This window comes from Microtus oregoni, unplaced genomic scaffold (genome assembly GCF_018167655.1).
Source record: "Microtus oregoni isolate MIOR12 unplaced genomic scaffold, Mior012 000004F_ref0000308, whole genome shotgun sequence".
NCBI lineage: Eukaryota > Metazoa > Chordata > Mammalia > Rodentia > Cricetidae > Microtus > Microtus oregoni.
Genome location: NW_024543063.1, coordinates 46,071,670 through 46,093,274, shown reverse-complemented (window position 1 = coordinate 46,093,274; position 21,605 = coordinate 46,071,670). Strand labels below are relative to the sequence as shown.

Here is a 21,605-nt window from a genome sequence, read left to right as displayed (position 1 = left end):
AGGCTCCATGCTCCTCTAAGGAAGGCTTGAGACAGGCTCAAGGTGACTACTGCCTATAGGACCCCAACCGGGGAATCTTCTGGTATGTTGGATACAACCCACTTGGTTACAGTCTGGTAACCATCCACAATATTAGGCTACTGTATCCCATTGGCTGGAATCAGGCTTGGAGGTGGACAAGCTTCTCCGTGGTGGGCAATTTTGTTCTGTTCTGTTTCTTTCAACAGGGTTCCCAAGCCAGGTGGTGGTGGTGCACGCCTTTAATTCCAGCAGCTCACGGGAGGTAGAGGCAGGTGGATCTCTTTGAGTTCAAGGCCAGCCTGGTCTACTGAGTGAGTTCCGTGACAGGCTCCAAAGTTTCACAGAGAAACCCTGTTTTGAAAAACACAAACAAACAAACAAACAAAATGATTCCCATGGGAATCTAGGGAGCGGTTCAGTAGGTAAAGTGCTTGCCACACAAACATGAGGATCTGAATTTAAATGCCCAGAGTCAATGTAAGGCTGGGTGTGGCAGCATGCATCCATAATCCCTGTGCTACCACGGTGAGGTGCGAGGCAGAAACAGGAGACTCAGGGAAGCTCATGGGCCAGCTCAGAAGGTGTGTGCAGCAGGAAAAGCCAACACAAGGAGCCCCTCTCAGAAAAGGTGTAAGGGGAAGACTGACACCTGAGGTTGTTTTCAGACTTCTAAATGTGCACCATGGCACAGGCACACATTCATGCACACACACACACACACACACACATGTATACATAACACACACACACATGTATACATAACACACACACACACATATGACTCCCATGGGCTTGCAGGGAAGAAGTGGGGGGTGAGGATTCATAGCAAGGCATCGTCTCCAGAGACAGTCTCCCAACACATCCCAGCACAATCCTTGGATGGCTCAGGGGCCTGGGAATCAAACCGATGCTTCCAGAAAATCTTCTAGAAAGTCCTATGTGCTGATGTGGCTTGTATACCATACCTTGGGGGCTCGGAAGCTGTGGAAGCATCTCCTCTCTACCACACTCTCACTATTGGCTATCTAGATAGCAAACATGGAAATGACACCATGTCTCCTCAACTGAGACAACATGGAGCAAGAACCTGAAAATTTGCCTATGTCCTTTGACTGAGAAATTTAATCTGAGAGACCATCTAAGATACACAAAACCTTGTTGACAGATAGAGTCTCTTAAGGCCTTGTTGATAATAGTCTCACTCCCACACTACCGGAAAGGAAGCAGGGAGAGGAGACGGGACAGCGACGTGTTCCAGGGTTGGTAGTAATGTGCTTTAGAAGCTTCTGGAGCACCAGCCAGCTTAACATGGTGAATCCTAGCTAGGCTGCCTGGGTTTAAACCTTAGCTCTGTCACTGTGTGACCTCGGGTAAATTACCAGCTTCTAGGAACCACTTTTTCTTTATGTGCAAAATCCACATAAGAATAGTACTGAAGGGCTGGGGAGATGTTCAGTGGTTAGGTGCACTGACTGCTCTTCCAGAGGACCCAGGTTCAATTCCCAGCACCCACATGGAGTTCACAACTGTAATTCCAGTTCCAGGGCATCTGGCACCCTCACACGCACACATATGCACAGGCAAAACCACAGTGCACATAAAATTAAATAAATCTTTTTAAAAAAAGGACAGTACTAAGATTACTACAAGATTATAGTTAGGATTAAGGGGATTATTTTACTTCGGTGAGATGCGGTCTCTACCCTTCTGCCTCAGCCTCCTGAGTGCTAGGATTGCAGGTGTGTTCTACTTCATTTAGCCCATATAAAACACTTTCAATCCTGGAAGACTCATTGTCTATGCTGTCGTCTAAAGTAAAACACTCCTGTGGTGTGTTTGAGGGATGAGTTCCAGAAATCCTGGCCCCTGCAAGATGCCACTACTCCAGGATGCCCAGGTCTCTTACATAAAACAGGGTAGCATTCAGACATTACCTGCATGCATCCTCCAATCTTCTTTTGCACTGGCGGAGACCCTCAGGCCTTGCATCTGCCAGGTACGCTTCCCTTCTACCATATACCCCTGCTGTGTCCCCAGCATCTTATTTTTGTTTCAGACAGGGTCTCACCAAGTTATTCAGTCCAACCCCAAACTCACTGTGCAGTCCGGGTAGATCTTCAATTTGAGATCCTCCTGACAGCTACTGGGTGAGATTAAAGTGGGCACCATAACTCTCAGATTCAAATGTACCACTCTTAGATTACTTATGAGAGCCAGTACAATGCAGATACTATGTAAATGGTTAGTGGACCACGTTGCTTAGGGAATAACGACAAGAAAAAAATGTGCATGCCTGTGTAGAGCAGACACTTTTATTTCTTTTTTAGGTTTTGATTTGTTATGCTTGTGTTTTAGAATATATTCAGTTCACAGTTGAACTAACAGATATGCAAGGCAAACCAGTACATTAGAGAAGGCCGATTCGGCTCAATAACTTCAGCAGATAGACTTTGAAACTGTATCCTATATTGCATAGGATCAATTCAGCCATGAAAAGTTCACACCAAAATATTCCGGGCCCGTGACTCAGGCCCGTACTTTAAGCTATTTAAGAGATTAAGGCAGGACAATTACAAGCTCATGGCCAACCTGGGCCATTTAGTGAGACTCAATCTCAAAATAAAAAAAGGCAAGGGGAGAGCGAGAAGGCTCAAGGTGACTGTTGCCAAGTTTGATGACTTGCATTTGACCCCTGGAATCCACATAGTGAAATGGGAGAGCAACTGGCGCAGGCTGCCCTTTGACCTCCAGAAGCACGTCCTGTCACATATGCGTTACTGCCCCCCGATACATTTTAGAATGTAACTGAAAGATTTGTTTAAGTGCAGGAAGATTGAGAGCCTAGGTTGTGGTGGTGCTCCTCTCTCATTGCAAACTGAGGTCAGTGGAAGCAGGAGAATTGCAGGTTCAAGGCCTGTTGGGCAATGTAGCAAGATCCCGTCTCCAAATAAAAACTGAAAAAAAAAAAAAGCTGGGGGGTATGGTTTTAGGGTAAAATGCTTCACTAGCAAATGTGGGCCCTAAAGTTCAACCCCCGACATTGTGAGAGAAGACCCAAACAAAACAAAACAAAACAAAAACCAAGGTTTGGCCCTGTTCTCTGCTGACCGTCGACTCATTCTGTTAGCCCCTAGTGGGCAGTACTCACATCAATAGGATACTGGAATTCAGGTTGCTGAAATTTCTGCTGCTGCCGGCAAGCCTCTTGATAAAATTAGCTTGCCAATATGCACCAAGCACCCAGAAGTATGTCACTCAAAACACAGACCAAGCTTGGGATAGATGGAAGGAAGTGGTAAGAGAAGGCAGGTAAGGAAATGAGATCACATGCTAGGTCCCTGGTGGACCAGCCACACATCAACCCCCTCACCCAGCTGTGCAGGTTCCTGGCCAGTTTTGTGTGGGCCTCTAGGACCCGACCTGCCAACAGCTGGCTCCACTCTTGCTGCCTTTCCTCGGGGAAGTAATAACCTTTTACCTGGCCCATTTGGAAGACAGCTGTGACAGGCCAGGAATATCAATGACATGCCTGGGAAACATATGGCTTCATCCAGTGTACACGGAGCCCAGGGGATGTTAAGCAGGTAGCCAGGCAGCAGCGGACTCTGGTGCATCATTGTCTCAGGGCAAATATCAGCTCTTCCTGAGTCTCTTGTTTCTTAACTTATTTTTAGACAAGATCTTGCTATGTAGCCTGGGCTAGCCTCTAGCTTGTCATCCTCCTTTCTCCACTTCTAGAGTGCTGGGATAATGGGCATGTGCCACTATACTGGCTTAGAGTTTTGTTTGCTTTGTCTTGATCTGCCTCCTCCCTTTTCTCCTCTCCTCTCCTCTCCTCTCCCCTTCCCTTCCCTTTCCTTCCCTTCCCTACCCTTCCCTTCTCTTTTTCTTCCCTTCCCTTCTCTTTTTCTTCCTTTACCCTTCCTCCCTCTCTCCCTTCCTTTGAAATCGGATCTCATGTAGTCTGTGCTGGTCTTGAGTTCAATATGAGAATATGAGCTTGAACCTCTGATTCTCTTATGTCTACTTCAGGAGTGCTAGAATCATAAACATGACAGTTTTTTTTTTCTGTCCTGGAACTCATTCCGTAGACCAGTGGTGTGGGACAATGGTCTGTATTCTATCAATTATATTTTAAATAAATGCTGATTGGCCAGTAGCCAGGCAGGAAGTATAGGCGGGACAACCAGACAGGAAGTAGAGGTTGGTCAATGAGAATGCTGGGAAGAAGGAAGCCCATTCCTCTGGAGTCCTGGCCCAGCCACAGAAGAACCAAAATGTGACTGCCTCACTGAAAAAGGTACCGAGCCATGTGGCTAACACAGATAAGAAATATGGGCTAATATACATTATAAGAGTTAATAGGAAGCCTGAGCTAAATGGGTCAATCAGTTTATAACTAATATAGACTTCTGTGTTGATTTCTTTGGGACTTAACGATTGCGGGAACTGGGCAGGATAGAAAAACCCCGACAACAGACCAGGCTGGCCTCCAGCTCACAGAGATCCACCTGTCTCTGCCTCCCACGTGCTGGGATTAAAGGTGTGTATCACCACCGCCCAGCTAGCATGTCAGGTTTTATGCAGTGCTGAAGTGTAAACCCAGGGCTTCGAGCATACTAGGAAAGTAATCTACCAACTGAGCTACCTTCCCAACCACCTGGCTTCCTAGACACTTTCAAGGACCACCTGCTGTTCCTGCTAGTACTGTCTTCTTCCCACAATCCTGGCACCTCTGTGTGTCAATCTCATGCTTAACCCAAGCCCATGTGTGCCTGGCAAGCTATGAAGGGGTCAGGCCACAGCCTAAGGGAGAGAGACTATGAGGCTGGAAAAGACCAGCAGCCTGGTCATGCTATGGTCTGAGGGCCACAGAGGAACATGGAGACCCCTAATTGGGAAGTGCCTTGGCACGCCATGAGTCAGAGTTCCCATCCTTGGGGGCAGGGGCAGCTCCTTGATGCTTCTTCCATGGAGGGTGGTCCTGAAGAAGGCTGGGCACTAACTCCTGTGGTCGAGACCAAGGATGCTAGGATTCTAGACACCCATCACATAATTCCTGCTGCTTTGAGCCCACTCTAGGGGTTGCCTGATCTCCCAGGAGAAGTCAGAGGCCAGAAGGCCACTGGCTGCTGGTAACATATCCAAGAGGAATCTTGGTATACCTCTCTCTTCTCTCCCCTGGGTCTCATGTGGTTTGGGAGTAGAATAGGACCTGGGGGTCAGGATGAAGGATGTCTAATTCTCCTTGGTTCTTCACTCTGCAGGACCCTCTACATCTGATTGGTGATGGTGAGGTGTTGTAGGAGAGAGGGTTGCTTGTTCTTCCCGGCCACCCAGCTGGCTTAGCCCCGAAATAACCACACAGAAATTGTATTCATTAAAACACTTCCTGGCCCATTAGTTCTAGCCTCTTATTGGCTAACTCTCACATCTTGATTTAACCCATTTCTATTAATTTGTATGTTGCTACGTGGTAGTGGCTTACGGGGAAAGATTCTAACCAGCGTCTATCTCAGGCGGAGGATCCATGGTGTCTCCCTGACTCTGCTTTCTTCCTCCCAGAATTCAGTTCTGTTTTCCCTGCCTAACTAAGTTCTGCCCTATCAAAAGGCCAAGGCAGTTTCTTTATTCATTAGCCAATGAAAGCAGCACATAATCAGAAGGACCTCCTACACCACTGAGGCCATGGGAAGAACTTTGCACATACCACTCTGTGCTGGGCCACAGCACAGGCCTGGAGGACAGGGAGCACACAGGTGCCTGAGTGACAACGGTGTTGGCCCCTTGATTTCTCTGTCGTCCATAAAGCCACTATCTGAGGTCATCACCTGCAAAAAAAAAAAAAAAAAAAAAGCCAGGCAGTGGTGGCACATGCCTTTAATCCCAGCACTTGGGAGGCAGAGGCAGGCAGAGGCAGGCGGATCTCTGTGAGTTCGAGGCCAACCTGGTCTACAAGAGCTAGTTCCAGGACAGGCACCAATGACTACTGAGAAACCCTGTCTCAAAACAACAACAACAACAACAACAACAAAATCTCTCTCTGGGACTCCCTTGCTGGCTTGCTGCTTCTTACCGGCACAGCTTCCCACCTAAGCTAGACTCCCTGAACACCAACTCCAGTGCCTCCCTGCTTTGGGAGGGTGCGTGGTGGAGTCTGAGGCCAGCAAGTCTCTGAAGAAAAACCCCGGCGCTGTCCTCTTTCTGTGTGGCTGTAAGAAAGGCGCTGCCCCTCTCGGATTCTCAGTTTTGATGCCTCTGTACAGAGGGCGGGCCCACAGAGTCTTTAAGTGAAGGCTCAAAAGAGGATCACGTGGTCTCTTTTCCTTCCTCCAAGTGGTCGCCTACAAGGCCTCCCGGTTCCCCCTCAGGGCTACCCGAGAGCGCAGGAATCCCATTAAGCCTGGATATTTCTTAATTTGGCTTGTTTTGATTTGGCTTGATTGGGATTTTGCGTCGGCGGAGAGTTCGCGTTAGGAAAAATTCCTAACACCAGGAACTAGTGTAAAGGTGCTAACTAACAGGTTAGGATCCCGAGGTAGGTGAGCAGGGGGTGGGGACTACAGATAGATTAGGGAGGGAGCTTGGACCAAGCGCCCCCCAGAAGGACCGTGGCTCCCACAGGAAAATCATTAGCCACTTAGAGACATTCATTCCACGGATGTTCTGGGCTTCTGTAAGTTCCAAGTTATTTTTAGGTCTGAGATGCCTATGCTACTCTCGCTAAAATTGTGACACCTCCAACAGTCGCAGTTCACCAATCTTTTGGCGGTGACTAGAGGTGCCTGGAGTGTGTGTCCATATGTAGGCCAGGGGACATTTGTTGAGCTTTTGCTGGGTGCCAGCCACGGTCTAGGCACTTTCTGGTCAATCATCCTTCAGATGCTCATGGCAGACATGAGAGGAACTACTGTCATTACGCCTTTCTTACAAATGGGACAACTGAGCAGCAAAGACTACTCAGTTGCCTAACTTGCCTAAGCACCAAGCAGGGGACTTGTTTACCTGCACTGCAAAAACCTCAAACAAAAACCAGCCAGCCAGGGGTGGTGTGCAAGACTTTAATTCCGGCACCCAGGAAGCAGAGGCAGGTGGAGCTCTGATTTCGAGGTCAGCCTGGTCTATAGAGACAGTTCTAGTATAGTCAGGGCCATACAGAGAAACCCTGTCTCAAAACAGAACAAAACATAACAAACAAAATACCCAAACCCAAACCAAACCAAACAACCAAACAAACCAAAAACCAAAACCAAACAAACAACCCCAAAACAAGACAAAATGAAACCTGTCCTAAGATACATATCCAGTAAACCGTAGATTCACACTAAAAGCCTAGCAGTCAGTGCAGGTATCAGACTCAGAGTGTGTGGAGCTAAAACTTCAACTTGGTTTGTATGGAGCTATACGTATGCAGTGCTAGCATGTGTTAGCCCTGTCCTGCAGCGCCCCCTGGTGTCCACAACACACCAACACATAACCCTTTCAGCCACCTCGCCATGGGAGACTCCATAACCCAACAGTAGTCTCCTTGTCTGAAGCTGTGCCTTCTATTGTACCCTAGTTTTACATGACTGCTGCATCCTTGGAACAAGAATGTCTGTTTGCTAGGACACTCTGGCCAACACGGGAGGGATGTTAAGTGAATCTCAGGGGTAGTGACCCAGGAAAAGAAAATGGGAAGACAAGAGGCATAGAATCCCAGGGAACCTTCCAGCCGTGTTATTCCTCCCCCAGTAGAGAGAGGCTCTCACCAGGCAGGGGCTGAGGCCTCACCAGTGCATTCTTTTTCCAACCTCTGGAGTTGGCAGCATCAGAGTGGGTGTGGAATAGCCTTAGGCCAGGGGGCAGAGCCATCACACACCAGACCCTTGGCTCCCTGAGCAGCTCCTTTGCAAACAGTGATCCCACCAAGAGTCTTTTCCCCTCACCTCTGCATCCCGTTAGTCATCATGTCTGACAGCTGTCAATCAAGAGCCCACCAGGAACCTGCTGGGGTGGCGCACACCTGTGATCCCTGCTCATGAGAAGCTGAGGCAGGAGCTATGAGTTTGGGGCCTGCTGGGGCTACACAGTGAGTTTCAGACCAACCTGGGCTACAATGTTAGATCTTGTCTCAGCAAAACAAAAGAGCCTACCAGTGGTTTCCATCTTGGAAAATGCAATGGCTCCTCCTTGCTTTCCCTTCCCGACCCTACTGTCCTGCCCCCTCTTCTGCACAGTGAGAAGAGTCTTTCTGGGTCCTCTTGCTCTTAAGTCCAAGACCTGATCATAGTCAAGGTCCCTGATAATCTAATCTCACTCTGTCCAAATAGAGCAGTATCGCCTCAGCCTCTTCCTCGAGGCCAGTTGTTCTCAACCTGGGGATCATGACCTCTTTGGGAGTTGAATGACCCTTTTACAAGGGTCAAATGTCAGATATCCCACATATAAAATATTTACATCATGATTCACAACAGTAGCAAATTATAGTTGTGAAGTAGCAACAAAAAATTTACGGTTACGGTTGGGGGTTGCCGTAACGTGTGGAACTGTATTAGAGGGTCGCGGGGTTAGGAAGGTCAAGAACCACTGCTCTAAGCCCTTTCTCCTATTGAGTCCTCTGCCAAGGACTTCTTTTGCCCCTTGCTTCTCACTGTTTATACTTTGGCTTGCCCATTTGAGTAACCTCTGCTTATCTTTCAGGTCTTGGCTTAGATGCCCTCTGTCCCCAAGTCAGGCCTGGCCTATTTGTCATAGCTCGTGTGTCACCAGAAACACACACTGGGTCCCTCTTCATAGCTCCCTATCAGCTTATGGGGACAAACTTCTTTGGTGGGAGGAGTTGAGAGCAGCAAACCTTTAATGCATTGGGAAGACCTCGAACTCATCCTAAGAGGACCAGAAAATCATGGGGAACTTTGGAATAGGGAGAGTGACAAGGCTCAGAGCCCATCTGCTCTGCATCTCTCCTTGCTCCAAGTGACTCCCCACAGCATAACTGCCTCAGGTACAAATGCTTTCCATGGACCCATCAGCAGCCACGATACAGTCTGACTGAGAGACTATGGATCAAGGCAAGATACTTGGAAGTCGATCAAAATCCAGATTTGTTTGGAGTGTGTGCTGGGCTCTATTTCTCTATTTCTGTGCTATCCTCCTCCCCAGTCTCAGAATCCAGATGTTTTAAGGGGACAATACACTGATTCTTAAAAAGGACATGAATATCCTACTCTGAAAACAAGCCTGCTGTACCAGGCCAGACCTTTGTCTGGGCCTTCACCGCTGTGTCCAGGAGCTCCCCTGAGGTGCCTGCGGACAGTCCTCTGCTGCTGGGAGGTGAGGGCGGAGTTCCTGCCCTTTGTGTGTTAGCTTAGAGGCCAGGCCCTAAAGAGAAAGATAGTATCTGGTGAGGGTGACCTTGCTGGATTTTGTTCTGCCTTGGGTGGAGGCAAAGACCAGCTAGCAGAAAAGAGGAGATTAGGTCCTGGTTAGAGACCTCTAGGTGCTAGGTTTGTTCTGAAAGACCGGGATAAATTCAGACCCTTCTAGCAGAAAAAATAGAGCCAAAAATCTAGGTTAGCTGGTTCAGTGACTGTGTTACAGGAATTAGTTGACCATAAAGTTAGATTATAATCTTGAGAAACGGGAAGTTACCTCCTTGTGATTATCACTGGTATTTTCGGAATTTTTCAATGATCACTAGTATTTTTTGGAATTTTCCGATGACGCTCTCCCTACCCCCTTTTGGGTTGTGGTTTCTTCCCTTAAATACCTCCTCTCCCAGCTACTCAGGGTCGAACTCCTCCCTGCGTGGGATATGAGTCTCAGCCACAGCGCTGGTTCCTGTCAATAAACCTAGTGTGATTGCAGCAAGGACAGTCTCTCGTGAGTTCTTGGGGGGGTCGTGTTGAAAGACCCTCGGAGAGGACCCCAAGACCCAGAAAACACTCCGAGACCACAGGCTGCAATTGGCAAGAGGTTTATTAGGTAAACACAGGTACCTGCGGGCGGCAAAGTCTTTCGGAGGACTTGCGTGCCTGAAGACTGGGAGAAGGTCTTTTTATAGGAAAGAGGGTGGCAAAAGCAGGTTACAGAAGCAGATGCGTGGTTAATGGTCAGTTGGAATGGGGCAAGGGGCATAGGTGGTTTTTCCTTTCCCAGCACAGATGTATGGCAACAGATATCCTGTTTCTATTTTACAGATATCCTGTTTTGCAGACATCCTATTTTACAGATATCCTGCTTTGCAGAATGGCGTTACAGCAGCTAAGCTGGGGTCTTTCATAGGGGCAACTGTTCCTTTTGTAAATTGCTAATATTCTAAGTTTGGCACATGTGCTGACTATAGGCATCCTGTTTCCCTAAGCAAACGGGATGTTCTCATGAGAGCCGGCTAGCTGCAGGTCCTGAAAATCTTTCAAACAAACAGGACGTTCTCACGGGAGCATGCTAGCTGTGGGTTCTGAGGGGGGTCTGTAGGGTCTTTCAGTGTTATCCCGAGACTTGAGTGAGAGTCTCCTCACACCGGTGATCTTTCAGTTCGAAGCTAGGGCCCCCTGTGCCCCAAGACCTCCACCTTTAGAGGTCACCTTCCTGGCCAGGGTGGACATTTGTTGGGAATGGGACATTGACTTTGGTGCCTGAAGAAGGGTCCGGGTTCAAATCTAGAACCCATGATCATAGATTCTGTCTGTCATTCATTTATGAAACATTCCCTGCCTCCAGGTCCTGCCAATCTTGCTGTGGTGACAGAGTGAGGTTATTAACTTCTCTTTTCAGAGGCCTCCTCTGGGAGGGACAAGGACACAGCTGTGGTTGTTGTGAGCTTGTGGTAGGCTGGGTTCTAACAGGCACACATGGCCTAGAGGAGGCAGAGGAGCTTTCCCAAGAGAACAGATCCTCTGAAGAGCTTGACTGATGTGCTGGACCTTGCCGTGGAGCAAGGATTCAAGACACCTCAGGAAAATGCAGGAGCTTGTGCAAGGGTCCTGAGGTAGAAACCAGTGTGATGACATTTCACTAGTGTGCCATGCCTGTCCTGCAGAGGCTCATGCCTTAAGGATTGTGTGTTCGCATCAGCCTGGTCCAGGTTAAAGTGTCCAGGTAGAAACAGAAAGAGGCTGTCCTCCTGGGACTCCACCACTCTTTGGATTGGCCCCAGTGAGGAAGGTCCAGGCAGGCCCCGCCTCAGAGTTCCTCTGGCGCTTTCCTGCTCTTCTGTTGTTGGCGCCACTCTTGGATTTTTCTGGGCAGTGTCTCTGTCCAGAACTGTAGCCGGTTCTTCTTTAGCTTCGCCCCAATCCGCGGCTGTAGGCCAATCTCCAAGTATTGTTCTAACTGGTTTAACTGGGGCCAAGAGGGCAACCCCTTGCCATTGGGGTTCCTGGGTGAGGAGATTGAGAAGCAAGGGTTGATTCTGTGCCCTGAGTAGGGGCAGATAGGAGATCCAAAGTCTGGCATGTGTTTCCACCTACTCACCCTGTGTGTGCAAACTGGGTCCATTGGGCCATCATGGTGAGGCTAAGCTGTTTCTCTTCCTCTGTGGCCTCTGGGAAGGCTGGTAGGAGGGACGGATCAGGGTCAGGCTCGGCTCGGACTATGCCTAAAGGTTCCTGGTACAAACTGAAACCTCTGTTCTCAAAAGACCACCTTGGAGCACTGTAGCCTAGGGATGGAATGTCTGTCTGACCTTACCCAGGAAGTTGCTCTCATCTGTGAGGAAAGGACCTCCAAGGACAAAGGGACTCTCAGACCCATGGTCAGCCTTTACCCAGGACGGCTTGAACTTCGCAAAGGAACTGGGGGTATGCTGAAACTCGTACAAGAAGACAGGGGACCCAGCATCTACGGAGAAGGCAGGATTCATGTTAGGTGCCCACAGTTAAATCAGGGCACCTGGCCACACAACCTTGCAATGATATCAATCATCATCATCATCATCATAATGGTGCAGATCAGAGATAACAGCAAGCATTCCTGAGCCCTCCTCTGACTTACTAAGTGGCCAAAGATGACCTTGAACTCCTGACCCTACTTAGGTCAGTGGTTCTCCACCTGGGGTTCCAAACCCTTTGGGGTCGCATATAAGATATCTTGCATATCGGATATTTGCACTGCAATTCATAACAGTCGCAAAATTACATTATGAAGTAGCAATGAAACAGTTTTATTGTTGGGGGTCATCATAACATGATAACTGTATTAAAGAGTTACAACATCAGGAAAGCTAAGGACCACTGCTTTAGATTAACCTTCGCTATGCTCCCCCTCTACATATGATGAAAGTGAAGTCCAGAGAAGACGTCTGAAATTTGCCCGAAATCACAAGTTTAAGAATCTGGGACTCTTATAGCACTGTGCCGGGTTCAGAGGAAGCAAGACTTCTCTCAGGGGAAGCACTTAAAGAGTACCAAATTTCTCACCAGCTGAACGGTTCCCTGAGAAAGAGTTAGTTAGTGATGGGCCCTTCTAGGTGACCTTTGGTAAGTCACTGAACCTCTGTTTAATCTGCAAGGTCCTTTTCCAGGGGTGCCACCTGCTTCTATGATGCTACATCTCAAAGAAAAATGGCTGGGAGGTGGCAGCAGATGCGGGAGGCAAGGCATCAGGGGTTCTGTGCCTCTCAGCAGCTCCATCATCACCTGACGGTACAGGTAAGATAGGGCAGGTGGCAAGGGCTGGCTTACCTTGGAGGTGTTCTGAGAAGATCAAGGTGGGAATGACGAATGCGATATCACCTACCAGTTCCTGGAAGGCATACCTCATGGCTGGTGCATCTGAGCCATTGTCTAGGTATTCATCTATGACGATGGGCATAATCTCAGGGGGCACCTCCTGGAGAGAGAGAAAGGTCAGGCTCAGGCCTGTTCAGGTCCCACAGTTTCTGCGGACCTCCTACAGATTCTCACATCCTCTCCTAATGGTTCTTTCACATCCTGGGGCTCCTGCTCCAGGGAACAGCCATCTATCCCCGCCTCCCTAGGTATTTTATTAATAGTTTGTGTCTGCGTAGGATAAGCGTGTGTGTAGAGTTAAGTGTTATGCCTGTGGCCACTGTTAGTACCACATGGAGCAGGTGTCTGGACTACTCTGAAAGCCAGTGTCTGGTAAGGTATCTGGAAGTGTACATCTGCAGAACAGAGTGTGGCCTGGAAGCCAATGCTAGGTAGAAATTAAATGGGAAGAAGCAATAAATGGGAGTGACTTGTAAGTCTAGAAAGCAACTACGAGGTTGTATGAAGGAGACGACTCTGGGGTTTCCAGAGAAGATAGCACACCTAGGGGCTGCCTGGGTATTTGGTCAGCTCCTCACATGCAGCACCCAGTCTCCCTAGGAGAGCTCAGGTGAGAGGGAAGGTATCCTCTCCATTTGAAGTGGAGCTGTGGGCTCAGAGGGACTGGGAGAACTGGACAAGTGATCAGGGCTGGGATCTGTCTGCCCCCAGGTCCATCTGGCTCCAAACCTGACAATGAGATTTTAACACTTCTGCTCAGGGGTCACTTTTCTAATCTGCAGCAGGGACACTGCCAGTTTCTGCTTCACAGAGCTGCCATGACAACCAGAGGACAAATGCCAATCTGCATGCTCAGCCAGACACAGTCCTGGGCGTGGGGGTTGTGCTCATGAAGGGGTGTTCACCATGGGGGACAATGCTGCTGCCGTTGATTTTTCTTCAAGAACCATACTATCTCAGAGTAATGCTTTTTTATTTTTATTTAGACTCTGTAGACCAGGCTAGCCTAGAACTTATTATGCAACCCATAGGGTAGCCTTAATTTTTCGGTAATTTCCCTACCTCAACTTCCTGAACGCTGGGATGACAGCCCAGAGTTACTGCTCCTGGTCTCTTTACTCTTAGTGGGCCTGAGACTCATCAACTGGGCTAAAAGCTTTGGTGGTTGGTAAGTAGTTTCAGGTGGGAGTGGATCAGAGAGTGCTGTACAAGGTGCCTGGGAGCCCCTCCCCCCCTTCCTCCTGCCTTACCACACTGATCAGAAAGGGCCTTGAAATCTCCAGCAGCTCCTCCCGGCTCAAGTGTTCCAACTTCTCCAGGACATTCCAGACCTGTGGGGACAGACACTGAGGTTCTAACAATGCACCTCTATCTCTGTGCTTCGCCCTCGGGCCTGAGCAGGAGGCATTCCTGGGCTAGTGTTTACAAACTCATGATAGAGTCATGGGTAGTCAAAGCCACAAGCTTGTGACATAACCGAGAAAATTCTGAAGGCTAAGAATGCAGGGGCCTAGGATAGTGGCATTGCACTCCGCTGTCAGAGGCTAATGGCTGCGCCAGCTGGGAGGAAAATATTTATTCAAAACTTTTCTGCTCCTTCTTCTCTTTCTCTTCCTCCCTCCTCCTCCTTCTTCTTCTGTACCTGTGTGAATATGTATTTGTGTGCACATGTTTGTGTTTGTGTATGCATGCAGGTGTGTGTTTGTGTGTGCATATGTTTGTGTGAGCATGTATGTATGTGTGTATGTATGCATATGTTTGTATGAGCATGTATGTGTATGTGTGTATGTATGCATATGTTTGTGTGAGCATGTATGTATGTGTATGTGCGTATGTATGCATATGTTTGTGTGAGCATGTATGTATGTGTATGTAGGTCAGAAGTTGATGTCAGCTGTTTTTTTTCAATCTCTTTACACTTTGAGAGACAGTCTCTTACAGAACTTGGAGTTGCTCAGTTTGGCTAGACCAGCTGAGCAGTGAGCTGCAGGATCCTCCTGCCTTCACTTCCCCAGTCCTGGGATTGCAGGCATCGAGTGTCATGCCTGACTTTTCTATGGATGTGCTGGGGATGGGGTAAGGGTCACCCATGGTTCACCTCCAAACCTCACAGGCACTAGTTAAAAACATCACATGTTGCCTGGTATTTTGGCTCATGTCTAATGCCAGCACTTAAGAGGCGGAGACAGGAGGACTGGGACTCAAGTCTGAGGTCAGCTTGGGTTATATACTGAGTTTTAGGATAGCTGAACTACAGGATAAGACCCTGTCTCAAAACAAGAAACAAAGACCCCAGGCAATAAAATCAAATGTTGGTTTTCTATCTCACAGGTAATTTTGTTTTTGAGATAAGAACTCATGATGTAGCCCAGGCTGGTCTCAGACTTGAACCATTCCTACCTTGGCCACCTGAGTGAATTACAGACGTATCCGTGGTGCCCATCTTAGATGACATAGTCTTAATAACACCTAGATAGCCGACTTTTTGAGTTCAAATGCCAGGTCTACCACTTAAAGATTCACGAAGTTCCCTGAGCTTCTTATGCGTTAGTTTTCTCATGTGTGAATGAAATATCCATGGCCTGCTTCCTAGGGCTCTCGTGGGGCCGAGTTCGTGTACCTCCAAGCCCTGGCACAGAGAAGCCGATTTCTGCGGTGGATCGATTTTCAATGGGGGAATGCCAAGACACTGTGCTGTGAGCTGGACTGGCCCTACTAGCAGCTACTCAAACCACCAAGTGAAGAAACGCGATGGGCTCTTCCTCTGTGAGAGACTTCATCCATTTGAAAATGGTTAATGGGTTAAGGGGTAGGCTGGGGGCAGAGTACTTGGCTGGCATGCGGGAAGACCTGTGTTTGGTCTTCGGCATCACTGGAGACAGAAAAGTTTCTGTGAAGATGGGTGGACGAATGGCGGAAGTAGGGTACCCAGGAGTACAGCATGGTGGAGCCGCTCTTGTAGGCACTGTGTACCCAGACTGGATTAGAAGGCACCTGAACCATCATGTCCTATAGCTTAATGCTGTTTGGAACATGGGAGTCTCAGTCAGTCAGTCTCCGGGCACAGAGTCACGCTCCTCCATGGCTCAGAGCAGCAAATATCAAGAATGTGCTGTAGATTAGCCCTTCCCAGAAGACTACTTTGCAAAAGCTACGTCTTTTGCAAACCAACACACAGAGCATTGGTTTGGTGAAATAAAGCCAAGTGGCCTTGGCCCTCGGCTTTCTCACCTACCCAATGGGAGCAGCCGGAGTGCTTAGAGCACATGGAGAAGACTGCCTGGGCAGGGCCTGGATGGGCACATTTGCCAGAGGACACTCACCTTGAGCATGAGCCAGCCAATCTCATGATTGTTGACTCCCAGGAGGTAGGGCACAGTGGGGAATTTCTTCTCTGTTAGGAGCTTCTCTGGGCTTTGTGGGAAGAAGGAGTCATTGCTTATGTAGGAAACTTTCACGTTTTTCTGCAGGAAAAGCAAGGCAGGAGGCCCACTGTCAGGACCCAGCCTAGGGATTTCACAGGGACTGGACAGGACCCCTCTGGGTCATTGTCTGTCATCATCACCCTAGAGGTGACATACCTGATTGTTAAGGTCCTTTCCTTCCTTCTGTAGCAGACACTGCACCAGCTCAGCTGAGGATACGGAGCTGCAGCCCAAGGAGTTGGCTAAGGTCTGAGGACAGACAGAAGAACGTTGCCTCTCAGATACACACCCTTTGCTTCCCGAACACCGCTCTCTGTTCTGAGCTGTGATGTCACAAGGCTAGCCCAAGAGACCTGCTACCAACCTAGGAAGGCTGATCCCTCTTCCTGTGTCTCTTTCATTCATCTAAGAAATGTGTCCTTTTCTAGTTCAGTAATAGTTTGTGGTGCCAATTGGGACATGCATGGGCCTGTCTGGCAGGGAATATAAGGGGTACTGAGTCTGGAGCAGGGCCAGGAGGCTGGAGGGAAGGCGTCCAGAGAGACAGAGGAGGCCAGCAATTGTGGTAAGAAGATCTCTCCCGCCTGTGGTGAGGGGAGGGGTAGGCTGCTGCTCCTGGATAGATAAGAAGCCACGTGTCCCGCTGAGGCTCCTGAATTATCCCTCAAACCCAGTGTTATTGCTCACTGCTCCATCACAGCCAGGGCCTGGGGCCAGCTGAAGAGACGATAGGTCCAGCCTTTTGCTGCTTACCCCAGCAATGTCTCTAGAGCTTGCCTAGACTCTACTGTCACAATCTCACTGGCTCTTGGCCTCCAGGACCGCTCTCTCCATCCCACCTTTTATTCCGTGTGTCTCGGATTTGTTTCCCGGCCGCTTCTAGCCCTTTGCATCCTGCCCAAACTCTCAGGCATGGTCTTTCATGTCCCTGCACGACCCTCCACCTCTTCAGTGCGTTAGTTTCTTGTCTTGGCCCCTACCTGATGGCTTCCTGCTTCTGTGAGCCATCACTTTGTCTTATGCCCGAAGCTTTTGCATGCCCAGTTCCTATTAGAGAAGTTCTTGGTGGCTTTTTCTGGCTACTTTTCACAAGGGGACAAATCTCTTAGGCAACAGCATGGCTGGGAATGGGAGGCTCCCAAAGGATCCTTGGGGAAAGAGAAGATCCCTAAAAGTGGCCTCAGGGAAGTACCAGAGAGAATCTGCTCAGGGTGGCCTTCTCCAGAAAGCTGGGTCTGACTACCTACCCCTGGACTGCACTAGTTACGGTCTCTGAGCCTGTTGGTGACTCCTTCCTCTCCTCGCCTGACCCAAAGGTTAGCACAGGACGGGTTTTGATGCAGACTTAAGATAAGAGAGTAAAGAAAAGGCAGACCTGAGCTTCGGGCCATGGGTTTATCTCCTTCAATATCTTGTTGGTAATAATCCCACTCTGGGATATGGCTCTGTGAAATAACCCTGCAGACATTGGAGACAGGACCTGGGAACAACAGGGAGGACAGATGACATCAGCAGGCAGGAGAGCTAGGAGGTCTGGGGCCACAGAAGCCCTCTTTGACCAGGCTACAATTGCTACTTCTCTGTGGGTAACTCACCAGGGATGAGACGATCATGCCACCAGCAGAATTACCAAAGATAGTGACGCAGTTGGGATCACCCCCAAAGGAGGCTATGTTTCCCTGCACCCAGCGTAGAGCGGCCACCACATCGAGGAGGCCTCGGTTGCCAGGCATGTGCTTGTCTCCGGTGCTAGGGGCAGGGCGAGGCATTGGTTAGCACAAGATGCATCCCAAGATGTATTTATTTTTTCTTGCCCTCTGCAAAATTGCTTTGAGTCAGTCACCAGGGCACTGGGCTTCTCCTCTGTTCCCCAGTCCTGGCTTGGATATGAGTCATTATTGGCATCTGTTTTCCCAATATATGGTGTGGATAGATGCAGCAAGACAGTCAATCAGAGCTGGATCTCAGATGAATAATTTTTTTAAAATATTTATTCATTTTATTATGTATACAATATTCTGTCTGTATGCCTGAAGGCCAGAAGAGGGTGCCAGACCTCTTTACAGATGGTTGTGAGCCACCATGTGGTTGCTGGGAATTGAACTCAGGACCTTTGGAAGAGCAGGCAATGCTCTTAACCACTGAGCCATCTCTCCAGCCCCTCAGATGAATAATTAATTGGGCTTGTTGCTCTTTGTCCCGATTCCCCGCTAGGACTCTACCCCACACTTTGCCCAAGTTCAATGTTCAATTCTGGCTTTCATTGGGCCCCTTCCCATTGTGGAGCCCTGGGATATTCTTTTCTCTCTCTCTCTCTGGTGCATGCCAACATGAATTCCTGTCAAGTATACACACATGGAGGCCAGATAGCAACATTAGACATCTTGCTTAACTGATTTGTTTCTTAGTTTTTGGAACAGGGTCTCTATTTGAGTACTTAGTGCTGAGATTATAGACATATGCAGCCATACCCAGTTTATAGATGGATGTTGGGGACCCCAATTCTTGTCCTCATGTTTGCGTGGCAAGCACATTTTACTGGGTGAACAATGTTCCCAAACCCTCTACCCTTAGATTCTCATGAGAAGGCCTTGCTCAGGGCTGTAATGTCCTCTTCCAGGCTGGCTATCTTACCTGAGGAAACCAAAGATGCCGAGACGGTACTGGACAGTGACTATTACCACATTCCCATAGGCAGCCAGGGCTGATCCATCATGGGAGGTGGCGGAGCCAACTACCAGAGAGCCCCCATGGATCCATACCATTACCTGTAGAAACGGCTGTGAATCAGAGACTCCAGCTTCTCAGACTCCAACCCCCACCTAGCGGTCCAGGGTGTACTGAGGACTTCTGGGGTGTTTAGGAAATAGGGATATAGAGGGGCAGCTGGCACGGTAGTGCTGGATGGGGGCCTCTGGACTGTATACCGGCAGTCTGGCCCCTGCAGTGGTCTCGGTGGGGCTGTAGACATTGAGGATCAGGCAATCCTCGGAAATAGAGAAGATCTGAAAGTTTTGGTTGAGGGTGAATCTGCTGTTCCTTGTTCTCTCTACGTCCTGCATGCACCTGCAGTCAAGGGGGACCCCAGAGGCAGCTATCAGTTCACACAGCCTGGTGTCCAGCCTCTGCCACCACCCTGCCTGCTTGCCCACCTCCTGCAGGGGTACTCACATTGGGGGATTGGTGCTGGCATCTCTCACGCCTTCCCAGGGCTGTGGCGGGAGTGGGGCTGAGAACCGCAGGGAGCCTAGTGGTGCCTGAGCAAAGGGAATGCCCAGAAAGACGTTCACCAGCCGCTCTGTGCCCTTCACACCCACCTGCCGGCCTCTCACGCGACCCAGAGGGGTATCCACTTCAGGCTGAGTGACTTTGGATCCTGAGATTGGGAGAGAAGGGTCACTAGGTGAGTCTACAGCTTCCGAGAGGGCCTGGGTGAAAGATGGATTTTTAGAATGCAGCAGCATTGATTTGTTTCTCCAGGGTCTGTTTTGTGGGGCTCCATGTTGAGCCCTCTCCACAGTGTCAGGGGTGAGCTCTCCAGCCAGAGGTTACCTTCACGGTTATTATTTGTTTGTTTTTGAGAAAGTTCAGTCTGGCCTTGATTGTGCTCCGTAGAGGAGACTGGCTTCTAGCCCTGATCTCCTGCCTCTGCCTCCTCAGTCCTAGGATTGCAAATGGGTGTTAGCACACACGGCTCCTATCTATCATCTCCACGATCGTCCTGACTTCCTCTTCCTTCCCTTGGGTCACAAGGCTGAATCAGACCTGCTGCCCACTTGAACCTCAAGTTACTCACACACTAAATATAGCGTGACAGGCAGGCAGCCTCGTTACTTTCTGTGTCCAGATGCTTGACATCTGGAGCCTGGTGATCTTAAGTCCGTTTAGCCTGCATTGCTTGTTCTCGCCCCCTTGGGTCTCTCCCCATTTCTCCTCACTTGTTCTGTTATCTGTTGGCTTCCGTGCATGGGCTAATGGGGTGATTTTTGCCTCCATTTTCAGGGAACTCTGAGTAAGCTTCCTTTATGACTCTTTTGTTTGTCTTACCACGACTGATTAAATAAGTCTTGTGCCCTTTAAGACATAAAGATAAGACTGGGGAAAGAGCACAGTGGTAGAGCTTGTTTAGTAAGTTAAGGCCCTGGGGTTCGGCCCCTAGAAAATAAATGAACACCATCACCAACTTCACCCCCTAACCCCCCATAGATCACACAGAAGGACACATAGTGGTTGCATTCTTCCGTACTAGACTCCTTCCTGAGAGGGCTGCTCACTCTTACTGGTCCCTGCCTCACTCTTGTCCCCTCCTTCCTCAGGTGTCCTACCAAGTCAGAAGCCCCACTTCACAGATTCAGGGAGTGTATCTTACCAGGACATGCCAGAAGTAGACAGGCCATCCAGACTAGGACACTGGACCGGGCTTGTACCACTGTCCCCATATTTCTTATGACTGACAGTGGAAGACGCAGTTGGAAAGCAGGAGAGGACTTGCTTTTTATAGTACCCCTTTCCCTGTAAAAATTAACTTGGTCTGCCTTAATTGGTTGGTGACCAGTTCCGAAGTTAAATGTCCCGGGCTCTGGCCACTCCCAGAGCAGAATGAGTGTCTTCTGGAGGGGCCCGATGATATGGCGCCCTCTGGTGTTCAAATACTAGCGCTAGCCTGGCATGGTGCGGCTCTTAGAATTACAGCGGCTGTATTCCAGGTCAGCTAGACTCGGAGCTTCCTGTAAGACTCAACGCAAATTTCTATTCCCAAAAGGAGGACGAGGCATGCAGAAAAGAGTAATCATTCTAAGCTAGACTGAAGCCTAGGCACGCGAAGACCTCTCTAAGTCTCCCAGCCCAGCATCTGTTCACTGTTTTGAGTGGGATGGCTCCAAGGCCCGCGACTTCGCTGGTGCATGTTGGTGCTTTTCATAGGTTTATGTGCTGGGGTTCACAATTTTTAAGCCTACGTGGCATGCTGCTGTTTTCTCTACTTTAATAGGGTCCCCAGGTATCATTTTGGCTCCATTTAGACATTACTCTATTGAGAGAACCCTGAAGGAACTCAGCCTGCAGCAAACTTCTGCCTGGCTTCACTCTGTTTTAGGTCCACCAAGCTACCAAGACCCCTTCTGGCATTACGGATATGCATAGTCCCGGTACCATATGCCTGCCATGAAGGTCTCCTGAGGGTGTAAGTGAGGCCTGAACTGGCTTGGACCATGGCTACAGAAGCTGCTGAGTGGCTCACCAGGATATCGGAATCCTGAGATGACCCTGTTTAGTGAGCTCGTAGAAGGAATCTCAGCCCAGGCTTTAAAACAAAGAACTAATAATCTCTTGATTATTACTATGGGGGAACATCTTTCATAATTTCTGAGGTATACATCAGGCATCCTTCCTATTGTCCTAAACAGAATATGTTGGTAAACATGCATGCATGTATTTTTTTTAAAAA

General features: G+C 49.0%; 1 protein-coding gene across 1 annotated transcript; it reads right to left on the bottom strand.

The window, feature by feature from the left end:
- Positions 1-9,963: 9,963 nt before the first annotated feature.
- Ces3 (carboxylesterase 3) lies at positions 9,964-20,636 on the bottom strand. Its single transcript, XM_041649629.1, has 13 exons — positions 20,529-20,636; positions 19,331-19,535; positions 19,087-19,225; positions 18,794-18,927; positions 17,755-17,908; positions 17,535-17,639; positions 16,316-16,408; positions 16,058-16,198; positions 13,985-14,065; positions 12,687-12,834; positions 11,695-11,844; positions 11,479-11,557; positions 9,964-11,383 (listed from the first exon to the last, which is right to left on the bottom strand). The coding sequence occupies exons 1-13, from the start codon at positions 20,596-20,598 to the stop codon at positions 11,188-11,190; spliced, it is 1,695 nt and encodes a 564-aa protein (XP_041505563.1). The 5' UTR covers positions 20,599-20,636; the 3' UTR covers positions 9,964-11,187.
- Between the last annotated feature and the right edge of the window lie 969 nt (positions 20,637-21,605).